This window comes from Ictalurus punctatus, chromosome 27 (assembly GCF_001660625.3).
Source record: "Ictalurus punctatus breed USDA103 chromosome 27, Coco_2.0, whole genome shotgun sequence".
In the NCBI taxonomy this organism is placed as follows: Eukaryota; Metazoa; Chordata; class Actinopteri; order Siluriformes; family Ictaluridae; genus Ictalurus; species Ictalurus punctatus.
In genome coordinates, this window is record NC_030442.2 from 1,690,001 (window position 1) to 1,704,632 (window position 14,632).

The 14,632-nt window shown below is 42.8% G+C and overlaps 2 protein-coding genes across 2 annotated transcripts in view; both read left to right on the plus strand.

Moving 5' to 3' along the window:
• Positions 1–14, plus strand: part of LOC128629243 (uncharacterized) — a 3,237-nt gene extending 3,223 nt beyond the window's left edge. Inside the window, exon 5 of the mRNA XM_053676445.1 lies at positions 1–14. This exon is cut by the window's left edge and continues 348 nt beyond it. Coding sequence (XP_053532420.1) covers positions 1–14 — 14 coding nt within the window.
• Positions 15–818: 804 nt separating this feature from the next.
• LOC128629244 (B-cell receptor CD22) lies at positions 819–12,839 on the plus strand. The gene is made up of 11 exons (XM_053676446.1): positions 819–840; positions 894–1,109; positions 1,266–1,610; positions 1,695–1,913; positions 8,129–8,398; positions 9,700–9,969; positions 10,051–10,296; positions 10,451–10,532; positions 11,006–11,051; positions 11,240–11,454; positions 12,498–12,839. Exons 1-11 carry the CDS (start codon positions 819–821, stop codon positions 12,541–12,543), a joined length of 1,977 nt encoding a protein of 658 aa, XP_053532421.1. The 3' UTR covers positions 12,544–12,839.
• The last annotated feature ends 1,793 nt before the right edge of the window (positions 12,840–14,632 follow it).

The following is a 14,632-nucleotide window of genomic DNA, read 5'->3' on the forward strand; positions in this document are numbered from 1 at the left end:
GTAAAGCTGTATGAGAAACATTAAGTTAAATTATGAGAATATTCTATATTTGAAAATAACACCAAGCCATGCTTATTATTTTCAGATCTGAAGGTTACAGTATCAAACTCGGGTAGCTGGAAGAAGAAGCTGAGCTGCATCACCACCTGCACTCTGTCTAGCAACCCCACTTACATCTGGTACAAGAACGGACAGCGTGTTACTGACCGTTATATAAATTATCTGTATGTCACTAGTGGGGAACCAGGCAGCTACTCCTGTGCTGTAAGAGGACACGAGGAGCTTCGCTCTCCTGCTGTCTGTAAGAACTCACTTTACACTTCACTCACTCTGTCATCATCTCACTGCCAGCTTCTGTTAGATTACAATAAACTCACATGCAGTGATTCACGACTGAGTGATGCTTTAGTTGGGTTTAAGATCAGATTTCTGTTCTAATTCATTTTGTTTTGTTCAGGTGTTTTTGATGAGCAGAGCTGCTGGAGTGTGACGTACTCCACCCAGAATATCTGCTCTCTGATTGGATCATCAGTGGACATACACAGTTATTACACCTTCCCTAATCGTTACAAGGTCACAGAAGTGTTCTGGTTCATTAAAGATCAGACTGGTGTTGAGGGTGTGGATGTGAGAGAGGATGAGGAGTATCAGGGCCGAGTGCAGTACACGCAGATCTCCCAGAATAACTGTAGACTGAGAATCACTAACCTGAGAGAGAGAGACACTCAGACATACAGATTCAGATTCTACACTGATGATCCTACAGGTGAATACACCGGTGATCGTGGAGTCTCTCTGTCTGTCACAGGTAAAGCTGTATGAGAAACATTAAGTTAAAGTGTGAGAATATTCTATATTTGAAAATAACACCAAACCATACTTATTATTTTCAGATCTGAAGGTTAGAGTATCAGACTGGGGTAGCTGGAAGAAGAAGCTGAGCTGCATCACCACCTGCACTCTGTCTAGCAACCCCACTTACATCTGGTACAAGAACGGACAGCGTGTTACTGACCGTTATATAAATGAACTTGATGTCAAAAGTGAGGAACCAGGCAGCTACTCCTGTGCTGTAAGAGGACACGAGGAGCTTCGCTCTCCTGCTGTCTGTAAGAACTCACTTTACACTTCACTCACTCTGTCATCATCTCACTGCCAGCTTCTGTTAGATTACAATAAACTCACATGCAGTGATTCACGACTGAGTGATGCTTTAGTTGGTGTTAAGATCAGATTTCTGTTCTAACTCATTTTGTTTTGTTCAGGTGTTTTAGATGAGAAGAGCTGCTGGAGTGTGACGTACTCCACCCAGAATATCTGCTCTCTGATTGGATCATCAGTGGACATACACAGTTATTACACCTTCCCTGATCATTACAAGGTCACAAAAGTGTTCTGGTTCATTAAAGAGCAGGCTGGTGATGAACCTGTGGATGTGAGAGAGGATGAGGAGTATCAGGGCCGAGTGCAGTACACACAGATCTCCCAGAATAACTGTAGACTGAGAATCACTAACCTGAGAGAGAGAGACGCTCAAACATACAGATTCAGATTCTACACTGATGTTGGTAAATACACCGGTGATCCTGGAGTCTCTCTGTCTGTCACAGGTAAAGCTGTATGAGAAACATTAAGTTAACTATAAGAACATTCTACATTTGAAAATAACACAAAACCATGCATATTGTATGCAGATCTGAAGGTTAGAGTATCAGACTGGTACACCAAGAACAGCAAGAATCTGAGCTGCATCACCACCTGCACTCTGTCTAACAACCCCACTTACATCTGGTACAAGAACGGACAGCCTGTTACTGACTGGTACAGAAATTATCTGTATGTCACTAGTGAGGAATCAGGCAGCTACTCCTGTGCTGTAAGAGGACGCGAGGAGCTTCGCTCTCCTGCTGTCTGTAAGAACTCACTTTACACTTCACTCACTCTGTCATCATCTCACTGCCAGCTTCTGTTAGATTTAAATTAAGTTATTTTTATTGACACATCTGAGAGATAATGATAGCAATTGTTATTTTATTTAAAGTATATTCTAATATTATTATGACTAAATCCTGATAATCATGAAGTTTTAGTCATTTTACTTACTAAGGAAAAATTGTCTTATAAAAGATACGGAGACTGCCTATCTAACTTAAGCTCTATTCAGATGGGATCTATTTTACTTGAGGAAGTGATGGTTCAGTGGTTAAAGCGTTGGGCTTCTGATAGGAAATGTGTGAATTCAAATCCCAGCACTGCCAGGCTGCCATGAGTTCTTGAGCAAGACCCTTAACCCTCACAATTTTTACAGTTGTAAATCCCTTTGTATAAAAGTGTCAGCCAAATGAGCAAAACTACATATAATGTAAATATTTACCTAAATATCTGTGCTTTTATTTCCATATAATTACATTTTGTTGGTCATTTTTATGGACTGTTTCAATATCTGGAACAATTATGGCGTCTTTTACCTTCTACAAAACGGTCAGTGGAAATAACCCCAGGTAATGTACATCATGTTCAGCTCGACATGCAGGTAACTATTCCACAATATTCTATGGGAAAGTATTTTTTTTTTTTTTAAAAAAAAACATTTTCTTTTACACATCAAGACACTCCAGAAGGTGCATTATTGTATCATTTCCCATCCAAACTAAGCCACCACACAGCAATGGCTGAGTTTAAAATAATATATTTAAAATGTCTGTGAACACAGGAATGGGGGGACCCGGAAGCAGAACATAAACACAGGAGTTCAGGGTTAAATGGGTTTTATTGACGGCTTGGGGAAACTGGGGTGTGTGTGAAAGGAGTATGGTAATTGTGTAGTCAAGGTCGGGATTCACTCTGGTCGGTACAGTGGCGGTCGTTTGCTCAGCAAGGCTGGCTGGGGTAGCAGGAAGTGAGCAGGCAGGCTGGGTGAGCTGTGAACCTGGAACACGAGGAAAAAACAGAGTGAGCAGCAGGATTACGTGGCAGGAAAAACTGGACAGCTGTAAACTGGACATGTTACCACACCGAAAGCCAGAACAATCTCGCAATGAGTGTCTGAAGAACCAGGGTTTAAATACTCATGGCATGATGAGAAGCTGTTGAGCTGATGAGAAGCAGGTGAGTCAAATGATGCAATCAAATGTGGTGCGAAAGCCCAGAGACACACACACACACACACACACACACACACACACACACACACACACACACACACACACACACACACAACACACAACACACAGAGAGAGAAAATACTGGAAACACAAGGAAAGTGGAAAAGTGTGGGACTGGAACCTGCCAGTACCCCCTCTTAACAGGAGCCTCCAGGTGACCTGCCAGGCTTGTCTGGATGGGCTCTGTGAAACTCTCGGATAACCAAGAGGTCCAGAATGTCCAGAAGGATCGGGGTACCCAGGTCCACTCCTCCAGTCTGTTTTCTTCCCAGTTTACCAGATATTGCAGCCCCCGTCCCCTGCAGTGCACATCAGCAGCCTCCTGATGGTGTAGGCCAGGTGATCATCCACAACCCGAATGGGCAGAGGGGGGTCAAATGGAAGGCTCAGAGGGCTGATGTGAACAGGCTTGAGTTGGAAGACATGAAAGCTAGGGTGAATGCACAGGGATCTGGGGAGCTTGAGTTTAACAATGGAATAGTTGATGATGCTCTTGATGGTGAAGGGGTCCAGATAACAGGGGAGAGTTTATTGGACTCTGTCTTTAGTGGGATGTCCTTAGCAGAAAGCCATAGTTTTTGACCTGGATCGTAGTTGGGTGCTGGAATCTGATGGTGGTCGCCTGGCTACAGTTGCAATTGGTGAAGCGGATCAGTGTGGAATGGGCCTCCTTCCACACCTTTGTGGAAATGGTGAATGTGGGCTTGCATGGAGGGGACAACCATGTCATTTTCCTGGATGGGGAACAAGGGAGGTTAATAACCCAGGGAACACTCAAAGGGGGACATACCAGTGGCAGTACTGGACAGGGAGTTGTGGGCATACTCAATCCAGGGTAGTTGGGAACACCTGGTGGAGGAGTTGTTGGCCATGACACTGCAACGCTGCTTCCAACTCCAAGGCCCACTCCGCCTGACTGTTAGTCTGGGGGTGAAACCCAGAGGACAGACTCACTGTGGCCCCGGGAGCATTGCAAAATGAATTCCATACCTGGGAAATAAACTGAGGTCCGTGGTCAGAGACAATGTCCTTGGGAATACCATGCAGCCAGAAGACATATCTAACAAGGAGGTCTGCAGTTTCTCAGGTGGTGGGGAGCTTGGGCACAGGCAGGGATCATAGTAGGCTGACAGGTGAACAGTGAGAGATGTCTTCTTCTGGGGTGAACTAGCGGGAGAGGGTACTGGGCTTAGGGTTCTTAGAATCGATATGGTAGATGATAGTGAAATTACAACTCACAATTCCCCATATTCCACAGGGGAGAAGCGACGTTGCATTCCGCAGAGGAGAAGTGATGAGAAACAATGTAGGGGTGAAGTTTCGGTTCAGGAACTGGATGCCAGGAAAGCACCGCACCCACACCTGAAACAGAGGCGTCCACCTCCTCAATGAATTGCCACAAAGGACCAGGTTGGATAAGCACAGGGGTCCACACGAAGGGAGTGGAGGTGGGGGTGAGCCTAGTGAGCTATGCTGCAACCCGACTGTAGTCCCTGATGAATCCACTCGACAATGGCTCGGATCTTCTCAGGATCAGCCTTGACTTGTCCACTCTCGATGACATATCCAGGAAGGTGACTGTCTGTGCATGTAACTTGCATTTTTCAGCTTTGATGAACTGGCAGTTCTCCAGAAGTCACTGTAGGACTTGACAGGCATGGTGGGTGTACTCAGTGGGTGTGGAAAAAATTATGCAGACACCAGCCCTACCAAAAGTTCAAATAATAAAGGTCAAAACAATTAGTTTGTATTGAAGATTAAATGTTTCTGTGTATCAGGATTACAGTATGGCTACTCAATATGGAAGCCACATATCAATCACATTTAGAGGTTTTTTGATAGTGTGACAATGCATGAAGACTGAAAAGTGAAAATCAGTAACCTTGTAATAAGAAGTGGATTACTTCTTGTGTTTGTTCATTGTTGAACATTAAGGATGTTAAAACATTGCTTCAGGCCTCTGGAATGACTAGATTTATTATGATTTTTGCCATTCTTACTTCAATGCAATTCCTGATGAAATTTTGCTAAAATTTAACTTTAAACTTTGAGTCCCCACCCCCACCTCTTTTCCCCTCTGGTAGGTTTTTTTGTGCACTCCTTTTTTGCATTTTATTGCAACTTTCACTGTGCTCATACAGAGACCAGACTGCATTAGGAATCCACCCAGATGCCCCATACTCCTGTCGTATCTCCCATGACAAATATCAAGACACAAAATCTATCCCAATCTACAAAACAGATGTAGACTGGATTAGTTTACTCTCATGACCCATCATAAAGTTGTGTAAGACTAAAGAGCTGATCCACTGTTCCACAGCTTGTGTAGAAAATACATTGTTTCTTCTGAATCCTATCCCTACAACTGTGCCATCAACTTGCTCCTAGGTGCTTCTCTACCTTGGGCTAGGCTCTTTGGACATTCTGGTTCTGAACAAAAATCAATGGAGGAATACATTCAGAATTCGTTGTTGCTAAGGATCATTCTGCCCTCTACCTTGCCAGCGGGGGTGATGTTTTTGTTTGTGGGGAAGAAGGATGGGGACCTTTTGTATTACTGAGGCCTCAACAAGATCCCCACTACCCTCTGCCTCTCATGATTATCGCCGTTGAATCACTGCAGCACGCATGCATTTTTTCCAATCTGGACCTGCAAAGTGTGGACCTGCAAATCTCATCAGAGTATGGCAGGGTGACAAATGGAAGACATTCCAAAGGGTAGCCTGCAAATGGACCCAGCCAGGATCAAGGTTGTTATGTATTGGCCACAGCTAACCTCACTCCAACTGGTCATACACTTCCTGGGCTTTCCTAACTTTTTCTGACAGTTTATTCCAAAGTTTAGCACTGTAGCAGCACCACTTGGTTTTGATAGTCACCCAAAGCCCAGGAAGCTTTTTGAGGAGCTCAAACAGTGCCTGATATCAGCTCCCATCTTTCGACTTCCCAGCCAAGACAGCCCATTCATTGTGGAAGTAGACAACTCAGATGTGGCCATAGGATCACTTTTTGTTCCAGTATGCTGGTAATGACCAGAAGCTCCACCCCGTGCTTACTTTTTCCATTCTCTCATTCGCAATGAACAGCATTATGACATGGATAATATGGAGCTTTTTGCTGTCAACTTGGTTCAGGGGGAATAGAGAGACAATATTAGGAGGGAGCCAAATCCCAGTTCATGGTTGGGACAGACCATAAGAAATTGATGTACATCCAAGGTGGCAAATGTCTTACTCTGCACCAGGCCAGATGGACATTGTTCTTTGGCATATCAGCCTGGCTCAAAGAACATTAAATCTGCTACCCTCTCCACACATTGGGCCCCTTCCATCACACAGCCTGATGCTGAGCCCATAGTCCCCGGGCCACAGATTCTGGCCCCCTTGAGATGGGGACTAGAAACAGATATTTGGTAGGCTCTCCAATGACAGCATCAACCCTTGGTCCCCAGCCACCCTTTGTTGATGGCACTATAGCACTCATGCTAGGGCTTGCCTTCTTTTGCGTGCCAGTTTGCTGGAAGCTGACATGGCCATCCCTTCAGCCAAGCACCTTCTCTGGCAGTGCTAACAGAGCTGGCAGAAGGACCACACTTTGTTTTTAACCACCAGCTAAGGCAGAACCCATGTGGCTTTGTACTAAAGACCTACCCCTGCACCTGGACTCCAAGAAATTAGCCTCTCGGTATATGGGTCACTTTAAGGTTGTTAATTAAAAATTAAGTCAGTCTTTTATCAAGTACAGCTCCCAAAATCCATGAGGATAAACCGCACATTCAATGTCTTGTGCCTCAAGCTGGTACTTGTAGTCCATCTGCGTAATCCTTTCTGAGTTGAGATCGGTTGGCAAACCGAATAGACCATTTAGTACTGTCCCTTTCCCTTCTCACTATTGTTTTGCCCTCTGTGGTTTGGCACACTTTTGTTCTTTCCTGCACCATTGGGAATTCAGTGCATTATCTGCCACCCTTTCCCCGCAGCTCATTTAGTTGAGTGCTTGCCTCTGCCCTGCTCTCAAGCCCTGCAGTCGAGCGCTCACTTTTGTACTTTGTTCTGTCTGCACTTTCATTCCAATGTTCTGGCCACACCATCAGTTAGTGCTGCCTCTTGGATCAGCGTGTTTAAAGCACTTGCTATTGCAATCTTGAAAACCAGATTCAAACCTCCACCAAGCACAGCCATCACTTCTCTCATTTCGACTGGTCAAGGTCTGCTATTGGGTCCATTCTTTGGGCACTCTGTATGTGTCAGTAAGTTGTTAAGATGCTCATGCTGTTTACAAGGTGTCTTACAACCCTGATATTCCTATGTTAGGATCAGATGGAGTCTCCTCCTCTTTTTAAAAAAATAGTGACCCCAAACCCAGTTTCCCAGTCCAAAGGCAGTGCCCAGATCTTCACGCAGCATTGAATAGGCATGTTAATGACACAAACCTAAGCATGCCCAGTGCCTTTGTGCCTTCATCTCTGGCTGAATTGCATCGCATTGAACTGACATGGTAAACTCAGCTACAGAGATGGAATCCAAAATACCAGTAACTTCTACCACAGCATCCTGAAAGGAGTACCTCTTTAAGGTTCACTGGGTTAAGAATTTTCTCAAAGTGCTCCTTCCATCATTCAGCAACATCCTTTGTAGAGGTCAATGCTCATCCTTACTTGCTCTTATTTACTAACTAACATCTTTGGGTCAATATGAATGTCCTTTTCCATGGCCTCTTCAAACGCCTCCCATGACAAAGCCTTCATACCTGCAATTATTTTTGCTGCAGCCCTTCTAGTTCTCCTATGATCAATACTCAGAAGGTGCCACTAGGCACCTGTTCTTTCACAACTAGTGTCAACCAGCATCCTATGGTTGTCACGATAAAAGACACTGACAGCCTTTCAGTGGGGTACATAAAACTATGTAATTATGTAATGTAATAAAACTATGTAATGTAATTCTTCATAATCTTCCAATCAGATTCCCCTAAAAACACCAGCGCAGTGGTTCTTTCCTCTGGAGACACAGTGGAGGGGGGTTCAGTGACTCTGAGCTGTAGCAGTGATGCAAACCCTCCTGTTCTCACCTACTCCTGGTTTAAACAGAGATCAGCTGCAGACACCCTGCTGACAACAGGCCAGAATTACAGCATCAGCAACATCAGCTCCCAGCACAGCGGACTGTACTACTGCACTGCTCACAACCAGCTGGGACAGCACAACTCTACACCGACACTCCTGGATGTGTTATGTAAGTTCCCTGCCTTGTTCTCAGTAAATCCATGCTTAATAATATGTGAACATACTTGGTACGTCTAAAATTAAGTTTGGTTTCCTTCATGCGTTTATTCATGCTTCCAGAGCTAATGGTGTTTAACAGGCTAAATACTTGGTAATTAAATTGCGAAATGATTTAATGTGTGTAAATATCTTTGTATATCAAACTGAACTTAAAATTCATATATACAAAAGCTTCAGTAATGATAATTTTGTTCGTACTTGAATACGTGATAAATGCCAATCATCATACATTACCAAGGGCATTCATAGCACTACTGATTTGCACTTAGTAATAGCCACAAAAGAGAGAGCTGAAATGGCAGTATGAATACTAAACAGTGAAAGAGCAACTCCTAAGTGTGATATGCGCTAAATCTTTCTGTAATGCAGCGCAGCCATTGCAGCACATCAACTCCAGTCTAAAAAGGCCTTGGAATACTGAACGCAGAGATGACGTCTGCAAGGGTTGCACAAATAATTAAACCACATCAAATGCTTACAATCTTGCATTCTCCCTGCTGTTTCGTGTTGGGGTATGAGTTCTCCATTAGTGCAGGTGCACCTATTAAAATTTGATGATAATTTCCACAAATACAGGAAAATGACTGCTGCTACACGAAGTCATCCATCTTGGAATGATTTGGCTTGGGCGCATCTCGTTTATAATGACTAGTCACAGACTTGGTCTCACAGTGTGTTTATCCTACGGTCATGTGTACTACACAGCGAGCAAAGCCTCCATGAGACAGCTCCACATGAAGTATGTCAAGGCATTAAAGGCCTTCATGTAATTCCTGAGGCGTTAATGTTCAATTCGTATACTTCAAAGGTGGTTTTTCCTTCTTGCACCCCAGGTGAACTTATACTTCCTCTTATACAGTGGCACGTCTTTTATCCCACTTGAATGGCTACCCTTATTTGTCTCAATTTGTGGATTTGTTTGGGACTGGATTCTTTCAAGTCGTTCATACGAAACGACTAAGTTTCACGAAATTTTCATTAAATTATGTGTGTAGTTTAAATAAAAAATTTCATCCATGTGAAGCTTATTAATCCAAGTTCACACTACTGAATCTCCTTTGTCGATTTACACCGAATTTCAGGCGCTCTTGAAGAACAAACTAAATGGAATTTCATTTATATCACATTTTTAAATGAACATTTCTAAATGGTCTTTTACAGTGAATTTATGAATAAATGAATTCGTATCCAGCTTGCTACACGACGCCCAGAGTTACGGTTTTAATATTAAGACCTTGTGCCTGTTTTCAGATCTCCCTAAAAACACCAGAGCAGTGATTCTTTCCTCTGGAGACACAGAGGAGGGGGATTCAGTGACTCTGAGCTGTAGCAGTGATGCAAACCCTCCTGTTCTCACCTACTCCTGGTTTAAACAGAGAGCAGCTGCAGACACACTGCTGACAACAGGCCAGAATTACAGCATCAGCAACATCAGCTCCCAGCACAGCGGACTGTACTACTGCACTGCTCACAACCGGTTGGGACAGCACAACTCTACACCCACACTCCTGGATGTGTTATGTAGGTGCAGTTTTTTTGTGTATGATGCTTATTTTTTAATGTAATACATTGAATAATTAAGTAACTCCCACTTCTGATCAGACTCCCCCCGAAACACGTCTGTGACTGTCGTTCCATCCGTGTCTGGAGACTTGGTCACACTATTGTGTAGAAGTGACTCCAACCCCAACAGCTCTTACACCTGGTACAAGAAAACAGAAGGAGATGTGATACTGATTGAAAATGGCACCAATTTAACTTTATCCTCGAGAGCAGATGGATTTTACTACTGTACAGCAAGCAATGGATTTGGATCATCCAATTCATCAGAATGGCCATGTACATCAGGTACTCGCTTCTCCCAAGCATGCCATTTTAGTGTCAGTTTGATGACATCATGCGTTACTTTTTCTCATTTGTGTCCTTCTCTTTGTCTCCACTCAAAACCTCTGACTCTTCACACCCATCTGTTTAACATGCCGATTATTTCTTACTGATGCAGATAACAGAGCTGTAAAATATGCAGGTTCGGGAGTCGCTGTCGGTTTGGTTCTGTTATTCATGGTTGTCATTCTGTGGATGAGGTAAGAACCCCAAATCACATTTACATTACTATAAAATAAAGTCTATGAACACCATCCAAACATAATTCAATTATTTATAATGTTTGCCATTTAATATTTTGTCAAAATATTTGTCTAATGGGTTTGGATTGAACCCGTTCAAATCAAGTGACCCGTACATAGACTAATCGCTCTAATACCTCAGTAATAAATATGACTTTGATGAGGGTTGGTTGTGATTTCCACCTCTGTAATAAAATAAAATATAATAGACTTTGCAGACCCCTGGGGGTCCACATACACCACTTTGAGGACCGCTGATCTAGTATCTGTCCACTGCACACTCCAGAGTTTTTTTTTTTTCCCCCTTCAGATTAAGGGAACTACATTCACTCATGTAGTATATAAAAACGAATTCGTTTCACACCACAAGTGTAGATGATGATGTGTTTTTTAATTTTTTTTAAAAAATTTTATTACACACATTCCAACAGGAAAAGCGGACCAGCATACAGTAACAGGAGTGAGGAGTACAGCAAGGTGAGTTTTAGTGACGTCACTAACCGAGAAGTGAGATTTCCAGGCGATAAAGTTAAACTAGATAGAAGTTATCACTTTTAAACGTAAAAACGTTTGGCGAACGTTTGAGAACTAACATTCCAAGGTGTTGATTTGTATATTCGTGTTAGATTTTAAGCACCTTAAATCTCTCTCTCTCGCTCCCTCAGAACGACTCTTCTCCTGTGTATGGTAACGTCTCAGTTATGACCTCTGACCCCACACAAACAGATCAGGACAACGTTCAGTACTCCAGCGTTTATTTCACACAAACGCACACACAGGAAGTGCCTCTCTACTCGACGGTTCAACTGCCAAAGGCTCTCAATCAGAAAGAGGACGTAGTATATGCCACAGTGAACCTCGTCAAATCAAGAGCTGTTCGGTAAGCGATTCTGTCACACCTTCTGAGTTCTTTCCACTATCTCTTGAGGAAAACAAATAAACTTCACAGGCGCAGCTGCAAATAATAGAGAAGTTACAGTTAAACCACGATTATCTTTGTAACTCTATTTGTTTAGCTAATTTCCCTCATGAATTTAGTTCACACTAGAAGCCATTTTCCACAACAATTAAAACACTGAATATATATGTGTGTGTGGGGGGGATGGGGGGGGTGGGGTGGGGTCGGGGGTTATAATTATATCTGAAAGGTAATAACGGGTTTAGACAGTACATGAGAGCAGTTATGTGTTTTGAAATGAAATAATTTACTGACGTAAGCATTTACGTATGAAGCGCTGTGAAAACTCGTGAAAAGCTCTAACGTCAAAAATGTTTTTCTCTTAACAACGCGCCTCGTTCATCAAGCTGAATATGAACAAATGTATTTAGTAAATCGTTCGTAGGAGCATTTACATAAGCAATTCATGTTAGAAAATCATGTTGGGTAATCATGTTAGCAATTATGGAAAAGAATCATTCACGATAGCAAGTCGACACAAATCCATAAAAGACCAATAAGAACATTCTTTCAATTAAGCCAAAAGAGGCGCTGGTGTACAAATCAACTCATCTGGTGTATAAGTCGGATCGTCACAAGAGTTCGGGCTTCTCAGGTGCTTTAATGTTTACTAAGTGATGTTTTTGAGGTGTAGGAATGACAGAAAATAACTTTTCGTTGATTTTGACGTCATTTCGCGCAGCCAGCTCTCAGTGAGCGTTGGCTTTTATGGAGTTTTGTGGGCGTGACTAAATGCAAACAGGCCGTTTTTGTGAATGCCGTTTACAGGTGTTAACATAGTCACGTGAGTATGAAATACGTCAGCGTTACCGAAATATGTTAATATGATTAGGCCACACAAGCACGTCAACTTCGACTTGACTGAAATTCACGAACGAGGCGCAGAATTAGTGGCAAATGTGAGAAATATGAAGTGCGTATTTTTGCTCAGGAAATATTCAAAAATCCGTTTTCGAATTTTACAGGGAGGACGAAATCTACAACAATCTGAAGTCCAAGAGTAAGAACTGACCACAAAATTCAACGTCTGCAACATGTGTTAAAAAAAGGTCCAGATACTCTTTTTTCCCCCGTAAGATATAAATAAGTCAATTATGAACACATCCTTAATCACAGATTGAACTGATGTTTAGCAAGTTAGTGTAAATGCATTGTTCATTCATTGTTAATTATTTTTTATTTGATGCTTTGTGAGGCTTTTTGTGTGCTTGCATGTTTATCCTTTGTTGTGTGATTACAGTATTGTTCCATTTTTATTGCTGAATTACACACAGATGCTCATTTTAATAAAAAAAATATTTATATAATCATGTCATATAAAGTTGCAGTATCATATAACAGCAAAATGGGTTTGTTTTTTAGGGTTTTTAAAAAAAATAATAATAAAATGTTCCACTGGTGGATTAATTTCGACTTTCAGTAATCAGTCCCTGATCAGGCAGACCTGGTGAAACTTTTTGCCCAAATGAGGTCGCACCACTAAAGTTCATAGTGTGCATCTGAGAAAATTTGATCAACATCACCCTCTAGTGGGCATTTCCAAACAAATAAACAAACAAAAAATCAGACTTTAATCATATCATATGACTGTATGCACCATGGCTTTCATCCAGTATCTTCTGCCCTGAATTAAGCGCCAGGGCTCAGCCAGCTCCTGCAAGAAGCTTCTGGGCAGATGTGAATGCGTGATCTCCTTCCTCCAACACCATCAAGTGGAAACACCAGCAGAGAAACGGCAGAAAAAACCACACCGAAGCACATGTTGCCTTGGGAACTGCGACACACTCGGAGAGGGAGAACCCATGCCAGAACACAGGCAGCAGGCACTGGCCCAAGAGGCAGATGTCTGTAAGAGAGAACTGTATAAAATTGTGAAAATATTCAAATATATTTCATTTAAACACACCAAACAACGTTCTCTGACAAGAATGCGTGATCACAGTTTTAACTCCAGCTGCTGCCGTTGCTTTCTTGAATCACAGTTAGAAAAGCAGATTCTTTTGGCTTGAGAGATGCCTGATCAAGTCTTGCAGGCATTCACTGTCCCACTGGAGGCCTGATTGTCATGGAAATACCGGGAAAAGGACTAGAGACTACAATTCCCATCAGCCACTGCACCTCACCTGACCATGTCACATGACTGGTCTGCACCTGATCTCAATTTCACACTCATCACTGTTCCCCTATATAAGCCTCATCCTGTTTCAGCCACACTGTGAAGTAATTACTCAGTTTCCTTAGTGTTCTGTCATTACCATGCCTTTCATAAAGAAAAAAGAATAAATAATAAATAATCCATTCTCTCTGTCCATTTCTGGATGGTTTAATTCCAAACAACATTCAAAATATAATGAGTCTTTATTAGTCACACATACTTTACTGCACAGTGAAATTATTTTCTTTGTATACTCCACCATGTTAGGAATTTGGGGTCAGAGCGCAGGGTCAGCCATGGTACAGCGCCCCCTGGAGCAGAGAGGGGTAAGGGCCTCGCTCAAGGGCCCAACAGTGGCAGCTTGGCAGGGCCGGGGCTTGATCCCCTGACTTTCCTGCTCCATATATAAATATAAATACAAAAAAATGTTTGTGTATTAACCATGAAGTGCACCCCTACCATCGGCTGTCAAAATCATTCCAGTTTTATTTGGAAACACGCACGTGTTCCTGTAGTGATTAAGTCACTTGTGAAGCTTGAACCCACCCTGAGGCCAGCTGCAGTACTGCAGCACTAACAGCAGCATTTCACTGGTTTTCAGGGTCACTGGAGTCACTCATGGCCTAGACTTCTCTAACAGGATAATCCCCTCTCTCTCTCTCTCTCTCTCTCTCTCTCTCTCTCTCTCTCTCTCTCTCTCTCCTTCTCGCTCTCCGTCTCTCCTTCTCTCTCTCTCGCTCTCTCTCTCCCTCTCTCTCTCTCTCCTTCTCGCTCTCCCTCTCTCCTTCTCTCTCTCTTCCTCTCTCCCTCTCTCTCTCTCTCTCCCTCTCTCTCTCTTCCTCTCTCTCTCTTCCTCCCTCTCCTTCTCTCTCTCTCTCTCTCTCTCTCTCTCTCTCTCTCTCCCTCTCTCTCTGTATCTGCGGGGTCAGAGCAGAATGATGACTA